At 34.3% G+C, this 18,831-nt stretch overlaps 1 protein-coding gene across 1 annotated transcript; it reads right to left on the reverse strand.

The window, feature by feature from the left end:
• Positions 1–1,920: 1,920 nt before the first annotated feature.
• si:ch211-202f3.4 (calpain-2 catalytic subunit) lies at positions 1,921–16,079 on the reverse strand. The gene is made up of 12 exons (XM_056477212.1): positions 15,844–16,079; positions 15,691–15,763; positions 13,224–13,342; positions 12,974–13,107; positions 12,723–12,897; positions 10,178–10,252; positions 9,718–9,803; positions 9,558–9,632; positions 9,260–9,450; positions 6,913–7,083; positions 3,346–3,580; positions 1,921–3,259 (listed from the first exon to the last, which is right to left on the reverse strand). The coding sequence occupies exons 1-12, from the start codon at positions 16,072–16,074 to the stop codon at positions 3,235–3,237; spliced, it is 1,590 nt and encodes a 529-aa protein (XP_056333187.1). The 5' UTR covers positions 16,075–16,079; the 3' UTR covers positions 1,921–3,234.
• Positions 16,080–18,831: the final 2,752 nt, after the last annotated feature.

Consider the following 18,831-nt stretch of genomic DNA (forward strand, 5'->3'; position numbering starts at 1 on the left):
TCCCTTTAACCTCCCTGACCCCATTGTGCTGTCATTTTTGATCTATCTTTTTACAAACTAGACTCTTCCCTTTGACTTTTTGATAGCTTAATTTTGACATCTCCTTTTTTACCTGTTTTGTCAGTCTGTCTATATTCTTTTTCTCATAAAGCTGATGGTTTACTCTTGACTCTGAACTCATAGGGGAAGATACAGAATTGCTGCATATTAGAAAGCATTCTTTGTTTTAGACTGACTTAGACTTGCACTTCCACTTATATTATTATTATTTATTCATTTATTATTATTATTATTTATTTTATTTTTTTTGCTAATAAGTCTCCTGTCCTTATTGATCCTAATCATGAAGTTAAGTGAAGTGAGTACTGTCAAGACACAAACATCAAAATGAGCAGCTATTGCTTCCAGTGCTCAATGAGCAATCAGGGCTTAGGTGCCTTGATCAAGTCAGCCCTCTTCTTTCTTAAAGCACTTATCTGTACAATGTCCACTTCATTAAATATATATATTTTTTGTTGGTGACCAATACAGTTGAAGTCAGAATTTTAAGCCCCCCTGTTTATTTTTTTCCCCAATGTCTGTTTAACATAGAGGTTTCTTCAACACATTATGTTCTAAACATAATAGTTTTAATAACTGATAATAACTGATTTATTTTATCTTTGCCATGATGACAGTAAATAATATTTGACTTGATATTTTTCAAGCCACTTCTATACAGCTTAAAGTGACATTTAAAGGCTAGGTTAACTAGGTTAATTAGGTTAGCTAGGTTAGGGTAATTAGGCTTGTCTTTGAGACGAATAGGCCTACATTTACATGATGTGCAATCGGGATTGTAACAGCTGTTAGTTAGTAATGCTCAAGTTGATACCTTTTGGGGATTCCTATACCGTGTTTAGTGGTTTTATAATGCCACTAGATGGCAGTGCGCACTCATTTATGCAGGCTTGAGTATGATTAAATTATTTCCATATTTAAGTAAACCATTCTATACTGTACAAATACTACTCAATTACTGAATGTTATCAAAATGTAGCTTTGACTAAAACTTTGGTTTCTTGCACAATGACCCGAGGTTGTGTTGTGTGTGCCAGATCATCCACCCCGAGACAGAAGTCACAACCTGCTCTTTAATGCTGTACATGTACACCATACTAATTTCTTTATACTTATGCATTTAAAAGACACTTTAATTTTTAAAGACACTTTAAAAACTAAAGTACAAAAACTGTCAGACAAACAGACAAAACTGTGTTTACCTTTACTAGGGCCAGAACGACGGGGGAGCGTTAAAAATCATTGCTCTCTAAAATTACTATTATGCTAAAATACATTTATAATGAAACATGTTATTTTGAAATAAAATTTCCTTCCTAAAGTGATAAAATGATTGGTGTTTAAGAGTGTTCCGTCATTTTGATTAGTGTTAAAAGGCACCTATGATGAAAATCATCTTTTGGGAGCTGTTTGGACAGAATTGTGTGTAGGTATAGTGTGTCTACAGTCATATTGGGGTCATATAAAGACAATAAGTCTCTTTTTTTTTAATTTCCTGAAATTAAAATAGGATCCAAATCCCTCCCATTTTGAGGCTTACAGCAACATGACGTAGGAGTGCAGTTTTTCCTGCTCACAAAATTGATTGACAGCCCGTATTAACATGCCTCCTTAGTAACAAATATAATCATATCAACAAGACAGGATGTGCACAAAGCAACTGGGATTAAAAGATCTGTTCAGCTCTCTGTGATCATCAATCATCATCAAATGTGATCAAGAATGAGTTTTACAATTTAAAATTTTTTTTTAAAAGAGTGCATGTTTGTAATGAATTACAGCGATTTTACCATCTTTCATCAGCACAGCCACATGTCAGTACATTTATAAAAGAAGATGCTTCAATCCCGGTTTGTGGATGTTAAATCCGGTTTATTTTGTACATTAACATAACAAATATCCATACAGCACTGGATATTAACGTGTATCCTGTCACATTTTCTGTGCAAAAACAGTGCAAAATTAAACACACACACTGTGTGTGCGTGTGTGTGTGCGTGTGTGTGTGTGCGTGTGTGTGCGTGTGTGTGTGTGTGTGTGTGTGTGTGTGCGTGCGTGCGTGCGTGCGTGCGTGTGTGTGTGTCTGCTGTGTGAAGGCTTGAATTAACTCCTCAAAGGAGTGACAAAAAAATGACTAGTCGGTTGGTCAGTCAGTAAGTGTTGACAGCGGCCTCTGGTGGATTTACTCAAGAACAGCAGAAAATTTGAGATCTGAAAAAGCGTACACAGCAGCCTCTGGAGGATTCGCAAAAACAAAAGCTGCAAAAAAACGTAGCTCCTGGCATGTACTGTATATGGCGCTCTCCAGAAATGTATATAGAGGTATGCAATCAGAATGAGCCTGTTTTGAAATATACAGTGGTTACTTGCAGTTGTCAGGTTGTTATTCCGTTAAATAAACTTGTATGGTTGCGCACACATAAACTGCTTTTTGTTGAGGTAATGTGGCCGCTCCTCATATTAGAATTAAAACTTGTGTTTTATTTTGTCCACATTTAATGATCTATTTATAAACCTGTAATTTGTGTGTTTTCTAATATGTAGGTCTAGTTTTATTTTTAATAAAATTATTTTATTTTCAAGATTTTTCACAGCACTGCCATCTGTATGTAGCATAATAGATCAAATGTATGTTGTTGTAACAGCGAGATGTTTGTTTTATGGCACGTTAAAGGTTAAGGAATGTACCATGTTATTTAGCTGGGAGTACAATATGCATTCATCTGATCGTATATATCAAAGCCCCTTCATCAGTTGAGGGCTGGGGCTGCATTCCAGTCCAATTTTTTATGCTCTTCACTCCATCTCATTCCCTCGAATGTATCCCATCGATTACATTAAGTAAGTGTCCACTATTGATGGAACATTTGAATGGGTTTAAATGGAATGCACACTTGAGCATATGGGAACAACACTGTTGTGATTTCACAATCGCATGGCATTTAGGGACAAGGTGCTGAAGTGGACATAGGAAGCTGACTTGCTTCCTTGGGATTGAAGATATGTCCAGCTCCCCTCGTACACTTGTTGAAGTAGGACACACTTGAAAATGGAGGCAGGGATTCCCCAGAGGGAACAAGGGAAAGGACCTTCTGGAGTGCGTTTCTAAAAGTGGAGTGGAATGCAGTGCAGTGCTGGCTCTGCCCCGCACCCTCTCCAAAAAACATCTCCATTCTACTCAGTAGTCTCTTGAATTTGCCTGTTGGAAAGAAAATAACTTTATATCCCAGAGCAATAAGATTTATATGTTTTTATCATATAATCATAATAATACTAATAACTAACTCTAAGTGTGTTTCATGCTTTGAGAAGACAGACAGGACGAAGGAGGCAGTTTCACCAGGATTCTTTGTGCAGGGCACGATCAGGTACTCCCCTGGCTCCAGTTTAAAGAATTTCATAACCTCTCTCAACCAAACTAAATCATCAGTCTTTGCAACGGGCTCTCTATCAGCAAAAAACTCCTTCGCAAACCTCTCGCTCTGATGTCTCATCTTAAAGAAAAAATATTGAAATGTGTCTGTGTATTAAAAAACAATGTACATCAATTTTTCTTGAATTGTAATTTGGATTAATTTCACTTTGTGATACTCCTAACATTTCTTTTGAGATTTATGCATTCCCTGCAGTATCCCATTAATGATCACCTTTCTACTTTTATTTCTCTTTTACAGATACCATTAGAGGCAAGTATCTTAATACAAACGTCGTTTAAAAACCGGTATAATCTACACTCAGGCTGCTATATTCTCACTTCAAAGTCTCTTAAATAAAAAGGAAAAAATCACTTTAAAAAGAACACATAATAATAGTATCAAAATCACTTTAGAAAGTATTAACACATACAGTAGCAATACAAATAGGAAAACAGTTGTTTTCAATCATCAAGCCCTTTAGTTCCACTCAAGAGGTCTCCATGACTTTTGTCATGGTTTGTGGGGCTCCTGAAAATAAAGTTACAAAAAGACAGGCAAATGCACTGAACATCCTTATATTAAGCAATGTGTTAACTTTATTCATTAGTCAAAATCATTTCAAGATTAAATACTGATTCAAATAGTATTAATAAAGCATTGAGAAAAAGGATAATGAGAAATGGACAAATGTTGATCCTTACTGGGATGGATTTATTTATAGTTAGTATTCTGTCATAATCAGCTCTCTCACAAAAGCATGGGAATGATAAAAACGTGTATATGTATATACAATGTAAAAAAAAATCTGTAATTTTACGGTTTATTTCCGGCAGCTGGGGTGAAACGTAAAATAACAGTCGATAAATTACAGAAATTTACTTTAAAATAACAGGTTGAATTACAGAAATTAAAATTTAAGGAAATTTCTGTAATTTAATGTCTGTTATTTTATGGTAAATTTCTGTAATTTAACGGTCATTATTTTACGTTTCACCCCAGCTGCCAGAAATAAACCGTAAAATTACGTATATATATATATATATATATATATATATATATATATATATATATATATATATATATATATATATATATATATATCAAATAAGATCAAATTAAATCAAAATTATTATTTACTAAAATATATATATATATATATATATATATATATATATATATATGATTAAACTGAATACATACAGGGGTGCAACACGTGGTATTAATGAAACTAATGAATGGTGGGAAAATTGAAAAAAAGTATCACATGACAATAACAGATAGCACATGGACCACATGACAGGTAAACGAAAGGATCATGACATATTCAGCTGAAATCTAGTATCTAGTAAAATATGATGTCATCATGGCAAAGACAAAAGAAATACTGCAAGTTATTAAAAGAATAATTATTAATGTATTTGTTCACCCAAAATGAAAATTTACTCATCCTGAAGTGGTTAGTTTGAGTTGTGATATGAGTTTCCTTTTTTTAAATACAAAATCATATATTCCATTCTCAAATTAAAAAAAAATTCCATAGTTAAACACCATGGTTACAGGTTTTCAACATTTTTTCAAAATAACTTCATTTGTGTTCAATATAAGAATCTCAAGCAGGTTTGTGACCTGAAAGACAAGTAAATGATTTTTCAATTTTGGTTGAACTGTCTGTTTAATGTTGTTCAGTATTCATCAACTTTTTAAAAGTTGTGATACTCCTAACATTTCTTTTGAGATTTATGCATTCCCTGCAGTATCCCATTAATGATCACCTTTCTACTTTTATTTCTCTTTTACAGATACCATTAGAGGCAAGTATCTTAATACAAACGTCGTTTAAAAACCGGTATAATCTACACTCAGGCTGCTATATTCTCACTTCAAAGTCTCTTAAATAAAAAGGAAAAAATCACTTTAAAAAGAACACATAATAATAGTATCAAAATCACTTTAGAAAGTATTAACACATACAGTAGCAATACAAATAGGAAAACAGTTGTTTTCAATCATCAAGCCCTTTAGTTCCACTCAAGAGGTCTCCATGACTTTTGTCATGGTTTGTGGGGCTCCTGAAAATAAAGTTACAAAAAGACAGGCAAATGCACTGAACATCCTTATATTAAGCAATGTGTTAACTTTATTCATTAGTCAAAATCATTTCAAGACAATAACAGATAGCACATGGACCACATGACAGGTAAACGAAAGGATCATGACATATTCAGCTGAAATCTAGTATCTAGTAAAATATGATGTCATCATGGCAAAGACAAAAGAAATACTGCAAGTTATTAAAAGAATAATTATTAATGTATTTGTTCACCCAAAATGAAAATTTACTCATCCTGAAGTGGTTAGTTTGAGTTGTGATATGAGTTTCCTTTTTTTAAATACAAAATCATATATTCCATTCTCAAATTAAAAAAAAATTCCATAGTTAAACACCATGGTTACAGGTTTTCAACATTTTTTCAAAATAACTTCATTTGTGTTCAATATAAGAATCTCAAGCAGGTTTGTGACCTGAAAGACAAGTAAATGATTTTTCAATTTTGGTTGAACTGTCTGTTTAATGTTGTTCAGTATTCATCAACTTTTTAAAAGTTGTGATACTCCTAACATTTCTTTTGAGATTTATGCATTCCCTGCAGTATCCCATTAATGATCACCTTTCTACTTTTATTTCTCTTTTACAGATACCATTAGAGGCAAATCGTTCAGAGTTGTACGCATGCACCCATATGTAAATGTTTCCTAGTCTATCTGTGTTTTAACCAATCAGGTTAAATCCCTTATATGTATGACACAGTAAATGATGTTATGTGAGAGTATAATTGTTGTTGATTTGTGATTGTAAACTGTGCGGCTTACAAACTCTATGAGATTGTTGAAGTTGGCTTCTGCTGATGAAACTGCAAACTATCTTCAGTAAACTTTCTTTTGAATTGAATCTCTGACTCCGGCTGTTCATCTTCTGATAGACTGGTCATTCTTGGCTTCAAACTGTAAATAATCACTACATGGGCAAGTTCAGTTAATTAGCCAGGCCATTGGACAACAGTGATTTGTTCTGTAGTTCAAATATGACTATATAATTTCATAAGGGGGCTGATAATATTGACCTTAGAAGTTTAACTATTAAAAAAAAGAGAAATATAATGCTGTGAAACATGTGCTTGCTCTCTCACTTAGGAAATTTTTTAAAGGATTACAATTTCATAGGGGGGCTAACAATTTTATCTTCAACTGTATATTTTTTGCAGACTGTATTATCAAGTTTATTGTGAACGGACTCAAATACATGCCAATATTATAAAGTGCTATCTAAATCAAGTTTATATAATGCTTTGTCATATTAAGTGATATCTACATACTGCTTACAATTGGGTATATTTACGTACTGTGTGTAAATATGCATCACTCTGTTAGCCAATACTGACCTCAAAGACATAAAAGCCAATGTCATAATTTTCTTGGCTATTTCTGTTTCTCTTCTCATGGTTCTGCATCAGGGACACCAGTATATTTTCAGGGCGCTGCCCACTAGCACAATCCTCATTAAGCTCATCAATTGTCACCCGAAACTGAGGGTTCTTCCAGAAAGTCTCTGTAACACATTAAACAAGGCTTGTAATATTTATTTTTTTATTGCATATTTTTATTAACATTTTAACTACTAATCACAAAACACATTGAAACACACCAACAAACAATGCCCATTTTAACAATGCAAAGCTAAAGAAAAAAAATAAATAAATAAATAAAAAGAAAAATAATAATAATAATAATAATTAATTAAAAAACAGAATACGTATATACATGCCTAATAAAATCACAATAAATAAACAATAGCATAATAGCAATAATAAGAAGAAATAAATAAACAAACAATGAAAAAAATAATAAAAAAAAACATATAAAAATAAAATATTAATGAATTAAAATACTTAAATTCAATTATGACATACCATAACTTGAAATGCAGCTTAAAGAAACATCAATAAAATCTAAGTAATATTTGTTTTTAATGCATTATTTTACATTGTATCTGGCTTAGTTGTACTGTACATGCCTGATGTATACAGTGGCAATCAAAAAGAGAGAACAACCCACAATTTGCCCCATTTAAGTTGTCAAAACATTCATTCATACATTCATTTTCCTTCGACTTAGTCCCTTTATTCATCAGGGGTCGCCACAGCGGAGTGAACTGCCAACTTATCAAGCATATGTTTTACACAGCGGATGACCTTCCAGCTGCAACCCAGTACTGGGAAAGTAAAGGAATATTTTTAAAAATATATTTTTTATTAGTTACATATATTCTGAAGCACAGTTAAAAAATTAAATAAGACATTTGAAAAAAACACTGATCAAAATTAGAGAACCCTTTTACTAGCAGTTATAGGTGTTAATCTGCCCCAGGTGGTAATTTCTTCAATTATATGACAAAATTTAACTGACAACCAAACTTCCAGTTTTCACTGACTCTGCAACAGCCATATCAAGAACAGTTGGTCATTTCAAATATGAATATTTTAATATTACATATTTTAATCCCTTTATTGGAGTATTTTTATTTTATGAAACGTTAACTACATTACAAAACACAACATTTGACTTTTTACTTTTCTTTACTTTTAAGAAGTAATTTAATTTCATTTGAAGGGGAGAAATTGTCACCTGAAAATGTTCTGAATGAGTCTCCAGTAAATTATTAACTGATTCAAATGATCCATTCAGAGTGAATCTTCAGCAAATGATTCACTGATTCAAATGGACTGTTCAGAGTGAGTCTCCAGTAAATGATTCACCGATTAAAATGATCCATTTAGAGTGAGAAATTATTCAAATAATCTGTTCAAAGTGAGTCTATGGTAAGCAATTCACTGATTTTACAAATGGATCTGAATGTGGTTTCCCACAGTTTCACTTGAATTATCATGGATTATCTGTGTGCATGACAAGTTTTTATTAATTACATTTTTTGCAAAATAAACATTCACCATCAAGTAATTTTACTGGTTTTACTCAAGTAAATTAAAAAGTACTTATCAAGTAATGTTAAAAAGGAGATCTTTATATTCCTACCTCTGTAATTGTATTCAAACACCTGATTTGTGTACTTCGTCCAACACCGTTACTATGTCATAAACTCATTTAAGTCCCCAAAAAGGGTGATCATCCACAAAAGACAAATGTGCAAAAGGACATGAGCAATCTGTTCAACACTGCAGCTGCTCCTTAAGCAACATGCAATTCCCTGTCAACGTTCATTGTCCAATCAGTCAGAAGATTTATTGCAGGACAATAATACCCATCACGCAGCAAATCGGGAGGTTAAAAGCATTGAAGTTAAGAAGTGATAGCCCAGAGTCCTGACAAAAACCCAATTGAAAATCTCCAGAAGAGAAACTCGAAGTAACTCAAATCAAGGGTCTCTAAACTCTCAATAAATGTGTCTAAATGTGTAACCTCCAGATTTTTTAAGCTGCTTTCTCTAATTTTCATGGCTATATTTTCCACAAAATAAAAGGATTTTGTTGAAGTGCTATTGGTATTTTGTAAAATACTGTTCTGTAGACAGATTCTGAACAATGAAAATGGCATTATTTCTGAAAATAATCTTTATAAATTGCTATAAAGAGTAAATCTATTAAAAAACAAATCTGATCTCTACTGTATAGTGTATGACCAATAGGCTATTGTCATTTCCCCACACTGAAACTGATTGATTAGTAAGCGCTTTATGCGAAAGCACATGTGTTTGCATAGAATAGTACCTGTCTTAATGATGTCACCACCAGCTGTAAGGTGGTGTATGAATGTGTTGTGCAAGAATTTCTCTGCATTCCATCTGCCAAAATGCCGTTTGGAGGTCCAGTGGCAGTCAGAGGAACCATCCAGAAAATCAGGACAGAGACAGCAGATATCTATGCTTTCAAAAAGTCTGGTGAAGTCTTCCATTGACATCCTGCAGCAAAGATGTGCGTGATGTAGTACTTCGTAAATGAGGAAGTCTTTTTTTAATCAAGGGAGAGCTTACTGATCCCCAAAAAAATGTGACAAAGTCATGCTCACCAGAACTCCCCATCATTTAAAATTTCACGGCAACATTTGCGGGCCTCCTCACAAATTGTCTCCCACAAAGGTGACCTGCAAATGAATAAACAACACATGCGTACATTTAGTGTAAATTCTACTACTTTGTTAGTGAAATGCCATTATTTACAGCACTTACTCATCACTCCAGTCTCCTTGCCACTCTTCTTCACCCCATGGATTTAACAGTCGCACCAGCTGAACTGGGTTTTCCTCACTCATTAGCTGTTGAACAAATCCAGATATTTTAAAAGAGTATTAGATTTGGATTTAAAAAGGAGCCTAGTAACCTGGAACCTAGTACCTTAGCCCACTTTCCACAAAACTTGCCAAAAATTTACATTCAATTCACTGTGGTTTCCAGGTGAAATGAATATTTTTGGCAGTAAAATACTAACAACTTCACTTGATAAAAAGCTTAACAAATGACGTCAAAGACTTCAGTGTTTTTCCTGTGTGTTTACTCTCAGTTTAGGGCAGGGTTTAGTACAAGTTTTATTTCTGAACTACCATGACAAGTATAACCAACATGATAAAACTCATTACACAATTGTGTAGCCCAAAACGAGCACACAAAATACGCAAACAGACAGCCTTACCTCAAATACCCCTGTCACAGTGTAAGCATGGTCTGCAATTATGCCATGAAGTAACTCATTTTCTTCAGGTGAGCCCTGAAGACAACAACAACAAATGTAAGTATGTAATAACAGTTCATAGCTGGTCACATACAGCATATTTTATAAATTACTTTTTTTTATTATTATTAATTCCACACATTTAATTCTGAAAAAGCAAAAACAGTATGGTGATATACATATAAGATTGTACACACACACACACACACACACACACACACACACACACACACATATAGTCTTATGCAAAAGTTTAGCCACCCCTAATAATTTTCATAATTGCAAGCCATAACCTGCTGGCCTTTCAAATAAGCAAATTCATTTAGATATATTTTATACCCTAGGGAAAAAGCAACATTTCAGTTCTGACATAACACTTATTTAATAAACAGATGCAATGTAATTTAAGTCTTAACAAAAACAGACAGGAGCAAAATTTGGGCACGGCAATAGAATTTTGCAGAAATAACAGCCTGTAGACCAGGGGTAGGGAACCTATGGCTCGGGAGCCACATGTGGCTCTTTGACCAAAAATGTGTGGCTCTCCAGCTGTCTCCCTTCAATAAAAAATGAAAACTGTCACTAAAAATCATTTTCCTATTGAAAATACAACTAAAATTATGTTTTGATTGTATATTTTTACAGCAAAATGAATAAGAATAAGAATAAAAGGATGTTTTATCCAAAAGACGTGTGTGGCGCTGTGGATTAACTTGAATCGCGACACCAATAAAGGGCATGCAACTTACATTTCTATGGTAACCTTGCATGTAAATTCAAACAACATTCATAAGTGGGGAAGGCAAAAAGAAAGACATTTTATAAATTATTATTTCTTAATACATGGACTTGCTTAACATGTGATGCTTCATATGTATCCCCAATGGCTCTTTAAAAAATGCATTTGCCAAAAAAATCTAAAATGGCTCTTTGCCAAAAAAAGGTTCCCGACCCCTGCTGTAGATGCTTCTTATAGCCAAGGATAAGTGCCTGAGTTCTTGCTGAAATCATTTTAGACCATTCTTCATTGTGAAATTTATCCAGTTCAGTCAGGTTTAATGGGTGCAGAGTGTGAATAGTCCGATTCAAAATATTCCATTGATTTTTGATGATGTTCAAGTCTGGGGACTGGGATGGCCATTCTAGAACATTGTATCATGTCTGAGCATGAATTCCCTGGTAGATCTGGAAATGTGCTTTGGGTCATTGTCCTGCTGAAACATCCAACCATGCTGTAACTTCAGCCTCTTGACTGATTCCAGAACATTGTTCTTCAGAATCTGCTGATACTGGGTGGAATCCATGCCACCTTTAACTCTGACAAGGTTTCCAGTACCTGTGCTTGCCACACATGATGGACCCTCCACCATATTTTACCGTAGGAAGCATGTTCTTCTCCTGGAATGCTGTGTTCTTCTTCCATGTAAAGCGCCTATGGTTGTGGCATCTGTCCACAGTAAATTTGTCCAAAATGATTCAGGCTTTTCCAGTCTTTGCATACCTTGTTGGTAGAATGCAGAAAAGGCTTTTCTGCATCACCCTTTCATTGAGCTGTTCTTTGTGAAGAGTGCGCTAGACTGTAGAACTATGTACAATGACATTATTAGCAGCAAGATGTTTCTGCAACATTTTGGAGGTGGTCTGTGGTTTGTCTTTGACCATTCTAGTCATTCTTCGCCTTTGCTTTTATTTCACACATCTCAATACTGCTACACTATGTATTTCTGTCTGAAAAACATGACATTATGTAGCTTTCTGTAGAAACCGAATGGCATATTACTGCAATCTTCTCTAATAAAGAAAGAGCACATTATTATGTAGTCACAGAGGGGTGTCCACATTTTTGCATAAAACTGTAAATATATATATATATATATATATATATATATATATATATCATATTTCTATATGGGGCATGTATATTTTGTACAGTGATCACTTATGTTCATTCATTCATTCATTTTCTTTTCGGCCTAATTCCTTTATATAATCTGGGGTTGCCACAGCGGAATGAACCGACAACTTATCCAGCATATGTTTTATGCAGCGGATGCCCTTCCAGCTGCAACCCATCACTGGGAAACATCCATACACACCCATTCACACACACATACACTCTGTACAATTTCATTCATTCATTCATTTTCTTTTCTGCATAGTCCCTTTATTAATTTAGGGTAGCCACAACGGAATGAACCGCAAACTTATCCAGCACATGTTTTACGCAATGGATGCCCTTCCAGCTGCAACCCATCACCAGGAAACATCCATACACACTCATTCACACACATACAGTATGGGCAATTTGGCTTACCCAATTCACCTATACCACATGTCTTTGGACTTATGGGGGAAACCGGAGGAAACCCACACGAACAAGGAGAGAACATGTTTTTGCTGTGAGGCGAACGTGCTACCCATTGCACCACCACGTCGCCCACTTATATTCATTCTATTACATTTCTTTTAGAGAAGAAATGGAAAGATTAAGAGAGTTCTTTCCTACCTCTGTATTGGAACCGCAACCAATAAGTGTCTTTGATATAAATGCGCATTCCAGGACTTTCCACAAGTCAGCAGGAGCTGAATTCAGTGTATAATACATATGCGTCCCACCAGTGAAGTCCATTAGGGCCTCAGAAATGAAGCCAGCGTTCAAGTCAGCATAGGACCCACACACCCTGTAAAGACAAATTTGCTTTTAAACCTGTTGATGGATGATGAAAACTGAAGAGCATTGCTTCTTTCAAATAATACTTGGCATAAGCTTTCTCCAGTAAGGCAGGCCAAAACTCATTAGACGTTTTTGAACACACAAAAAGCAGTTCGTCATCAATAGTTGGAAGCTGGTCATCAATAACAACATCAATCCATTTTCCAAACCGCCAGAACTGTAAGACAAACAAACATGGTGGAAAATGCAATAGAAACCAAGCTAATTATTTTGAGCTCAGAAAATTGTAGTATGAGAAAATATAATGAAATATTGATCAGGTATTATAGTCACCCTGAAATGAAATATCCCAGTATAATCCTTGGTGAATGATTGTTCAGCTGGCAGGACCTGTTTCATGATGTCTTTCTCAAAGGTTAGAGCTCCGACTGAAGCCAAAAACCAACAGTTTCCTTTAAAAAAATTAATATTTACATAAAGAGAATAATGAGTCAACCGTAATATATATACAATTGAAGTCAGAATTATTAGACCCCTTTTTTTATATATTTCTGAAATGATATTTAACAGAGCAAGTAAGTTTTCACAGTATGTCTGACAATATTTTTTCTTCTGGCGAAAGTCTTATTTGTTTTATTCCGGCTAGAATAAAAGCAGTTTTTAATTTTTAATAAACATTTTAAGGTCAAAATTATTATCTACATTAAGCTATATTTTTTCGATGTTTTAAAAGATTGCCAATAATAATAAATCAATATTCAAAAATTTTTAGAAAATTGTAACATTTTGCATTGTTGGATTGCATTTGAAACATTTGATGGGACTGAAATTTAAAATGAAAATGACGTTTAAAAAAATTATATATATATATATTTCTTTTTTTTTTTTTTTTTTTGCTAAAATAAAGAACAAACTATGTTTGCAGTAAACATTAACAAGGTCATAGTCAGATATATTTAAAATAAGCAAGATTAAGCCAGTAAATCTAGCAAATATTGTTGTGTTGCTTTTGACCCACACGTGTGTTACTTTCATCCCTGCTGATTGGGTCAAAAGTAACAATGTGCAACTAGTGAAGTTATATTGGAGTTGTTCTACACTGATACAGAATAACACCTGATTTTGATAGACCACTGTTGTGAGTTAGTAACAACAGCAAAATATATTTCTGCTAAAAACATTATCTTTTAAAAAACAGACATTTGGAGCTAATCGCGAGACACGGTCCTGATAACAGCTAATATTTGGTAGCTCCATCAAGGGTTACATGCTGAATGTGCTGTTATAGCCTGGAAAGCAAATGTTGTCGGGGCTTCAAGAAAATCTCTTTGTTACTTTTGTCCCACAATACTTTTGTCACCACTCTCCTTTGTGTTTTGAGAATATTAATACATGACTGGAGCATTGTAAAACATTTTAATACTGTTCTTATGACAAAACAATATGCTTTATATAAAGTCTACAAAACTGGACGTTTAATAAACCTTACACAATAACGTTTCAATTTAACTTACTGAGAATGTTAGATAAATGTTCTTGGAACATTATTAGAATGTGAACGGGATGTTTTAATAATGTTATAAATAACATTCTCAGAACAGCGATATAACATGGGACTTTAACGGTATGAAAACATGTTTACAATATTAAAACTAAAAATAACGTTAAGGCTTTCCCAGAGATGCGTTGTGGCTGGAAGGGCATCCACTGCGTAAAAACGTGCTGGATAAGTTGGCGGTTCATTCCGCTGTGGCGCCCCCAGATTAATGAAGGGACTGGGCTGACAAGAAAATGAATAAATGAATGAATGAAAAAGGTTAATGCATTGTCAAAAAAAAAAAAAATTCATGACGTTTTGATTTAGTGGCTAATTCACATGAATTCTTACAATCTCATTCGCACAATTTAGTACAATTTGCTTATCCCCAATTACAGTCGGGTTTAAGGTGCCACGCCTCCTTTTTATAATCGTACAATTTCATATGACTGAACTCATACAAATTCATACGGATTAGCCACTAAACTGACAAAACATTCATTAATTTTCTTTTCGTCTTTGTTCCCTTAATTAATCAGGGGTTGCCACAGCAGAATGAATCGCCAACTTATCCAGCACATGTTCTACACAGCGAATGCCCTTCCGGCCGTAACCCAACACTGTAACCTTGTTAATTTTAACTGCAAACACATTTTGTCCTTTATTTTTGCAAAAATATATAATTAAACTGCATTTTCATTTTAAATTTTACTTCCATCAAATTTTTCAAAGGCAATCCAACAATGCAAGGTTTAAATTTTTTTATATTTTCTATTATTATTGGCAATATGCATTGATTTTTTTAAACATCTTAATTCAAATACTGCAAACTCTAATGTGGAAGTGAAAAATAAGGTTTGTCTATTAGCAGTGGGACATAAATAACAGTGTTACTTTCGTCCTCACAGGAACTCTTGCCATTTAAACCGGATTTACTTTTAAACTCAGATATTTTAAACTCAAGGATGTGTTGTTGCACTAAATAACCTGTAGATTGATCATAAGTGTGACTCATGAAAAGAGAAACAGAACTTGTAATAAGTAAAAAAAGCCACTGCAATAATTTACTTTTTGCACTTAAAAACAGAAATTTGGAGCTAACTGTGGGACACGGTCCCGAAATGACATGATATTTGGCAGCTCCATCAAGGATTACATGCTGAATGTGCTGTTATAACCTCAGCACATTCAGCATGTAATCAGTTTGTTACTTTCACCCCATGTTACTTTCGTCCCCGCTCTCATATGTGAACCCAATCCTACCTAATACACTCCCCTGTGCATAGTCAAACCTGGACACACCATCTACAATTAAGGTAGGGTCCGACACCAATTCCTGACAGGAAGAAAATGTGAAAAAAAGTTGAATGCCAAGGTAAATGTATATCTATAGTAAACTTTGTACATTATACATACAGATGGCCGCTTCCAGACAATCTGGGACATGTCCACCTCTGGAGGAATTTCATCAAACAGGCCAATGGAGCTGTTGTCTGGAGGGAACAACTCATCGCTGTACAGTATGTTTTCAGTCAGACACTTCTGGTGAAGCTCCTGGTACTTCTGATTCAAAAAGTTCAAAGGACTGGTGAGGGAATCCACTTCATTTTCATTTGGGTTGTGGTGGCAATCATTAGGAGGAGGCATTTTTATCACTCAGAACCTCCTTTTGCTGCATACCAAACAAATACAAACACATAAGTGTATCACCACCCCAGTGGACATGACATTTATGTGGAGTAACAAAAGTAACTTTAATGTGGGTACGCAAGGCTGTGGTGAATTCATGTCAATCTACCCAGCATTATCTCATTGAACAAGACCTAATTAAGCAGCAATTGGGATGGTGGCATGAAGAATAAGAACATTGAATATAGCTTTTGCCACAAATGAATCTGACACATATTGTTACCAAGCTCAAATTCGTAGTTCATTTAAATGGATTTTTTGATGAAACTTAACTGATCTGCAGACTCAAAATAATTAGCAGCAGGACGAGCTTTAGAGGCAGGGACAAGTTCACATTTATGCTATGTTCCTTGGATTTTTGTTAGGATTTTCTTGTTATCCTGTTTTTGTAGTTACAAAGTCACTGATTATGTTCACCTTTGCCTTGCTTAGTTCCTTGTTAGTTGTTACCCTGTGTGTTTGATGCTGTACAGTATTGCCATTTTACTGTAAATAGTATAAGAGTATATTTGCTCGTAGGACAAATAGAATCTAATCAGACCCTGTCAGAAAATAAATACACTGGATTTGTGAGAACAAAACAAGGCCTGTCTCTAATTCTAACTGATCAGCAGATGTATATGCCAAAGTGCACTGCAGCAAACTCTTGGGCTGCATGACAAAGCATCACTATTGCAAACCTATGTGTTTTTCTTTTCTGATGCAGTGTCCTATGACCAATGGGCAGGCCCAGGGTATTGGCAATATTTGTAATACAGAGATCTTTGGGAACCAATTAAGTATGGAAGGGAAAAATTAATATAATAAATGACCAATTGATATTTAGAAATGTTTTTATTATTATTTAAAGATAGGAAATACTCCACCCAGGCACATTTACATAATTTTATCATAACAAATGAAATTGAGACTGAGGTAAGTCTTTAATTCACAGTGGACATATATGTAAACATATAGCTTAAAAATAAATGTCCAAAATCAGCACAACTGTCCACTTTATTCTTCATTGCTCACATCAAAAAGATACTTCTGCTCAGTTGGGCAAAATCTTGTCTTTTCCATGTCATTTTCTGAAGCCTTCCCATCCCAGTACATCTGCCACAACAAATTCAAAACATAAAGGAACTTCTCAGCTCCCATAATGGCTCTTTTGTCCTTGCAGCTCACATTCTCTACCATTGGCACTCCACATACCAACAATGTACACTTAAATGAAGCCAAACGTCAAAGCACGGGTGATATGCAATCTGTGCACTTACTCCAATCAAATATCTTAGTTAGCTTCTATATCACAGGTTTATTTGCTGCACTTATAACATAACTATTTAAAAGAAATAAATTATAAAATTTTGTTCTCCCATCTTTATAATCCCCAAGCGACATTAATTGTTTTTTTTCTGTGAAAGCAGCTTTAATGTCTCAAATATGCAAATATGTCAGTCTGCTGTCTCTTATCAAAATCATAATCAAGGTAACGGATTATTATACAGATATATACCATTTAAGTAACAGACTCTTCACTTTTTTACTCTCAATATTCAGTTGTTTATGAATTGGCAACTTTTGGTCTCCACAGTGTGCATACATGTAAATGTGGCCCACAGACAAACACAGAGCACCTTTGATTCCCTTCCTCACAATGAGAGCTCTGTCTGAGCTGACTTGAACTACAGCCAGTGATATGTGAATTTCAGCACAACAATTAATATCATAATAATAAAATGAAAGATAAAAAAAAGGAATCTATAGATGCCATGAGAGTAGCCTACCACCACTGTACCATGAGTGTTGCAACTCTAACCTTATATTTTACTAATTATTTTAATTTATTTTTTGTTAATTGATGCTTAGATGTAAAAAAAAATTATTGAATCTACTTTGAGAGATTTTCTATTTACTTTCAATATGTCTGATACAGGGTTTGATAAATGTTAGTTGAGAAGGTTATTGTTGTGCTCTGGCTCCTTTAAGGGAGGCGCACCGGAAAGCAAGAGAGAAAGAGAAAAAAAATGTTATGTCGATGCTCCAGATTAAAGAAAAAGGAACGAATTATCTTTATTTAATTTATGATATACCCACGTTGGAGAGACTGGTGTGTAAAGAGCCAGAAATCTGGGTTACAGATCTATAGTTTTTTGGTACCGTTTTAATTACACCCCTCATATATATACAGCCTTGCATGCGTGTACCTTGCAGCTCTTGGCTTAGTGCCCATAGGTACCTGCCAACATGCCGATATGTTTTTAATATGATATTAATCTTTTGGCATAATAGACCTTATATTTATTTTGATATTTATATTCATGCATTATGTATAATGCATTATGCATATGTATAATGTGAAGAGTTTAGATGCAAAAACCTAAGTGCAATCTGAAAGTTTCTACTAATTCTCAGGTTCCTTTCTGGTAATTCATTAATTTCTCTTTTATGGCAAAGAATAGATTATTTTCATCGCTATTAACATAAAATAACTGAAAATAAACATAAGAGCGTGAAAAAAATGCTCTTTGTATTTATCAGGCGTTTTGAAGGCTAAGTTGCGTCAGCAATACAGTGAGTGAATGAACTGAATGGTTCAAACTGAATTGATCCATGGGGCTTAACAGTTATGTTGAACAGCGACTGAAAATACAGAACGTGTTCTGTAGACCGTTTACAATCTACTGCCAAGTAAAAACAAGCACAACAAAGACTGGTACAATTTAGCAATAT

This window comes from Danio aesculapii, chromosome 17 (genome assembly GCF_903798145.1).
Source record: "Danio aesculapii chromosome 17, fDanAes4.1, whole genome shotgun sequence".
NCBI classification, from domain to species: Eukaryota; Metazoa; Chordata; class Actinopteri; order Cypriniformes; family Danionidae; genus Danio; species Danio aesculapii.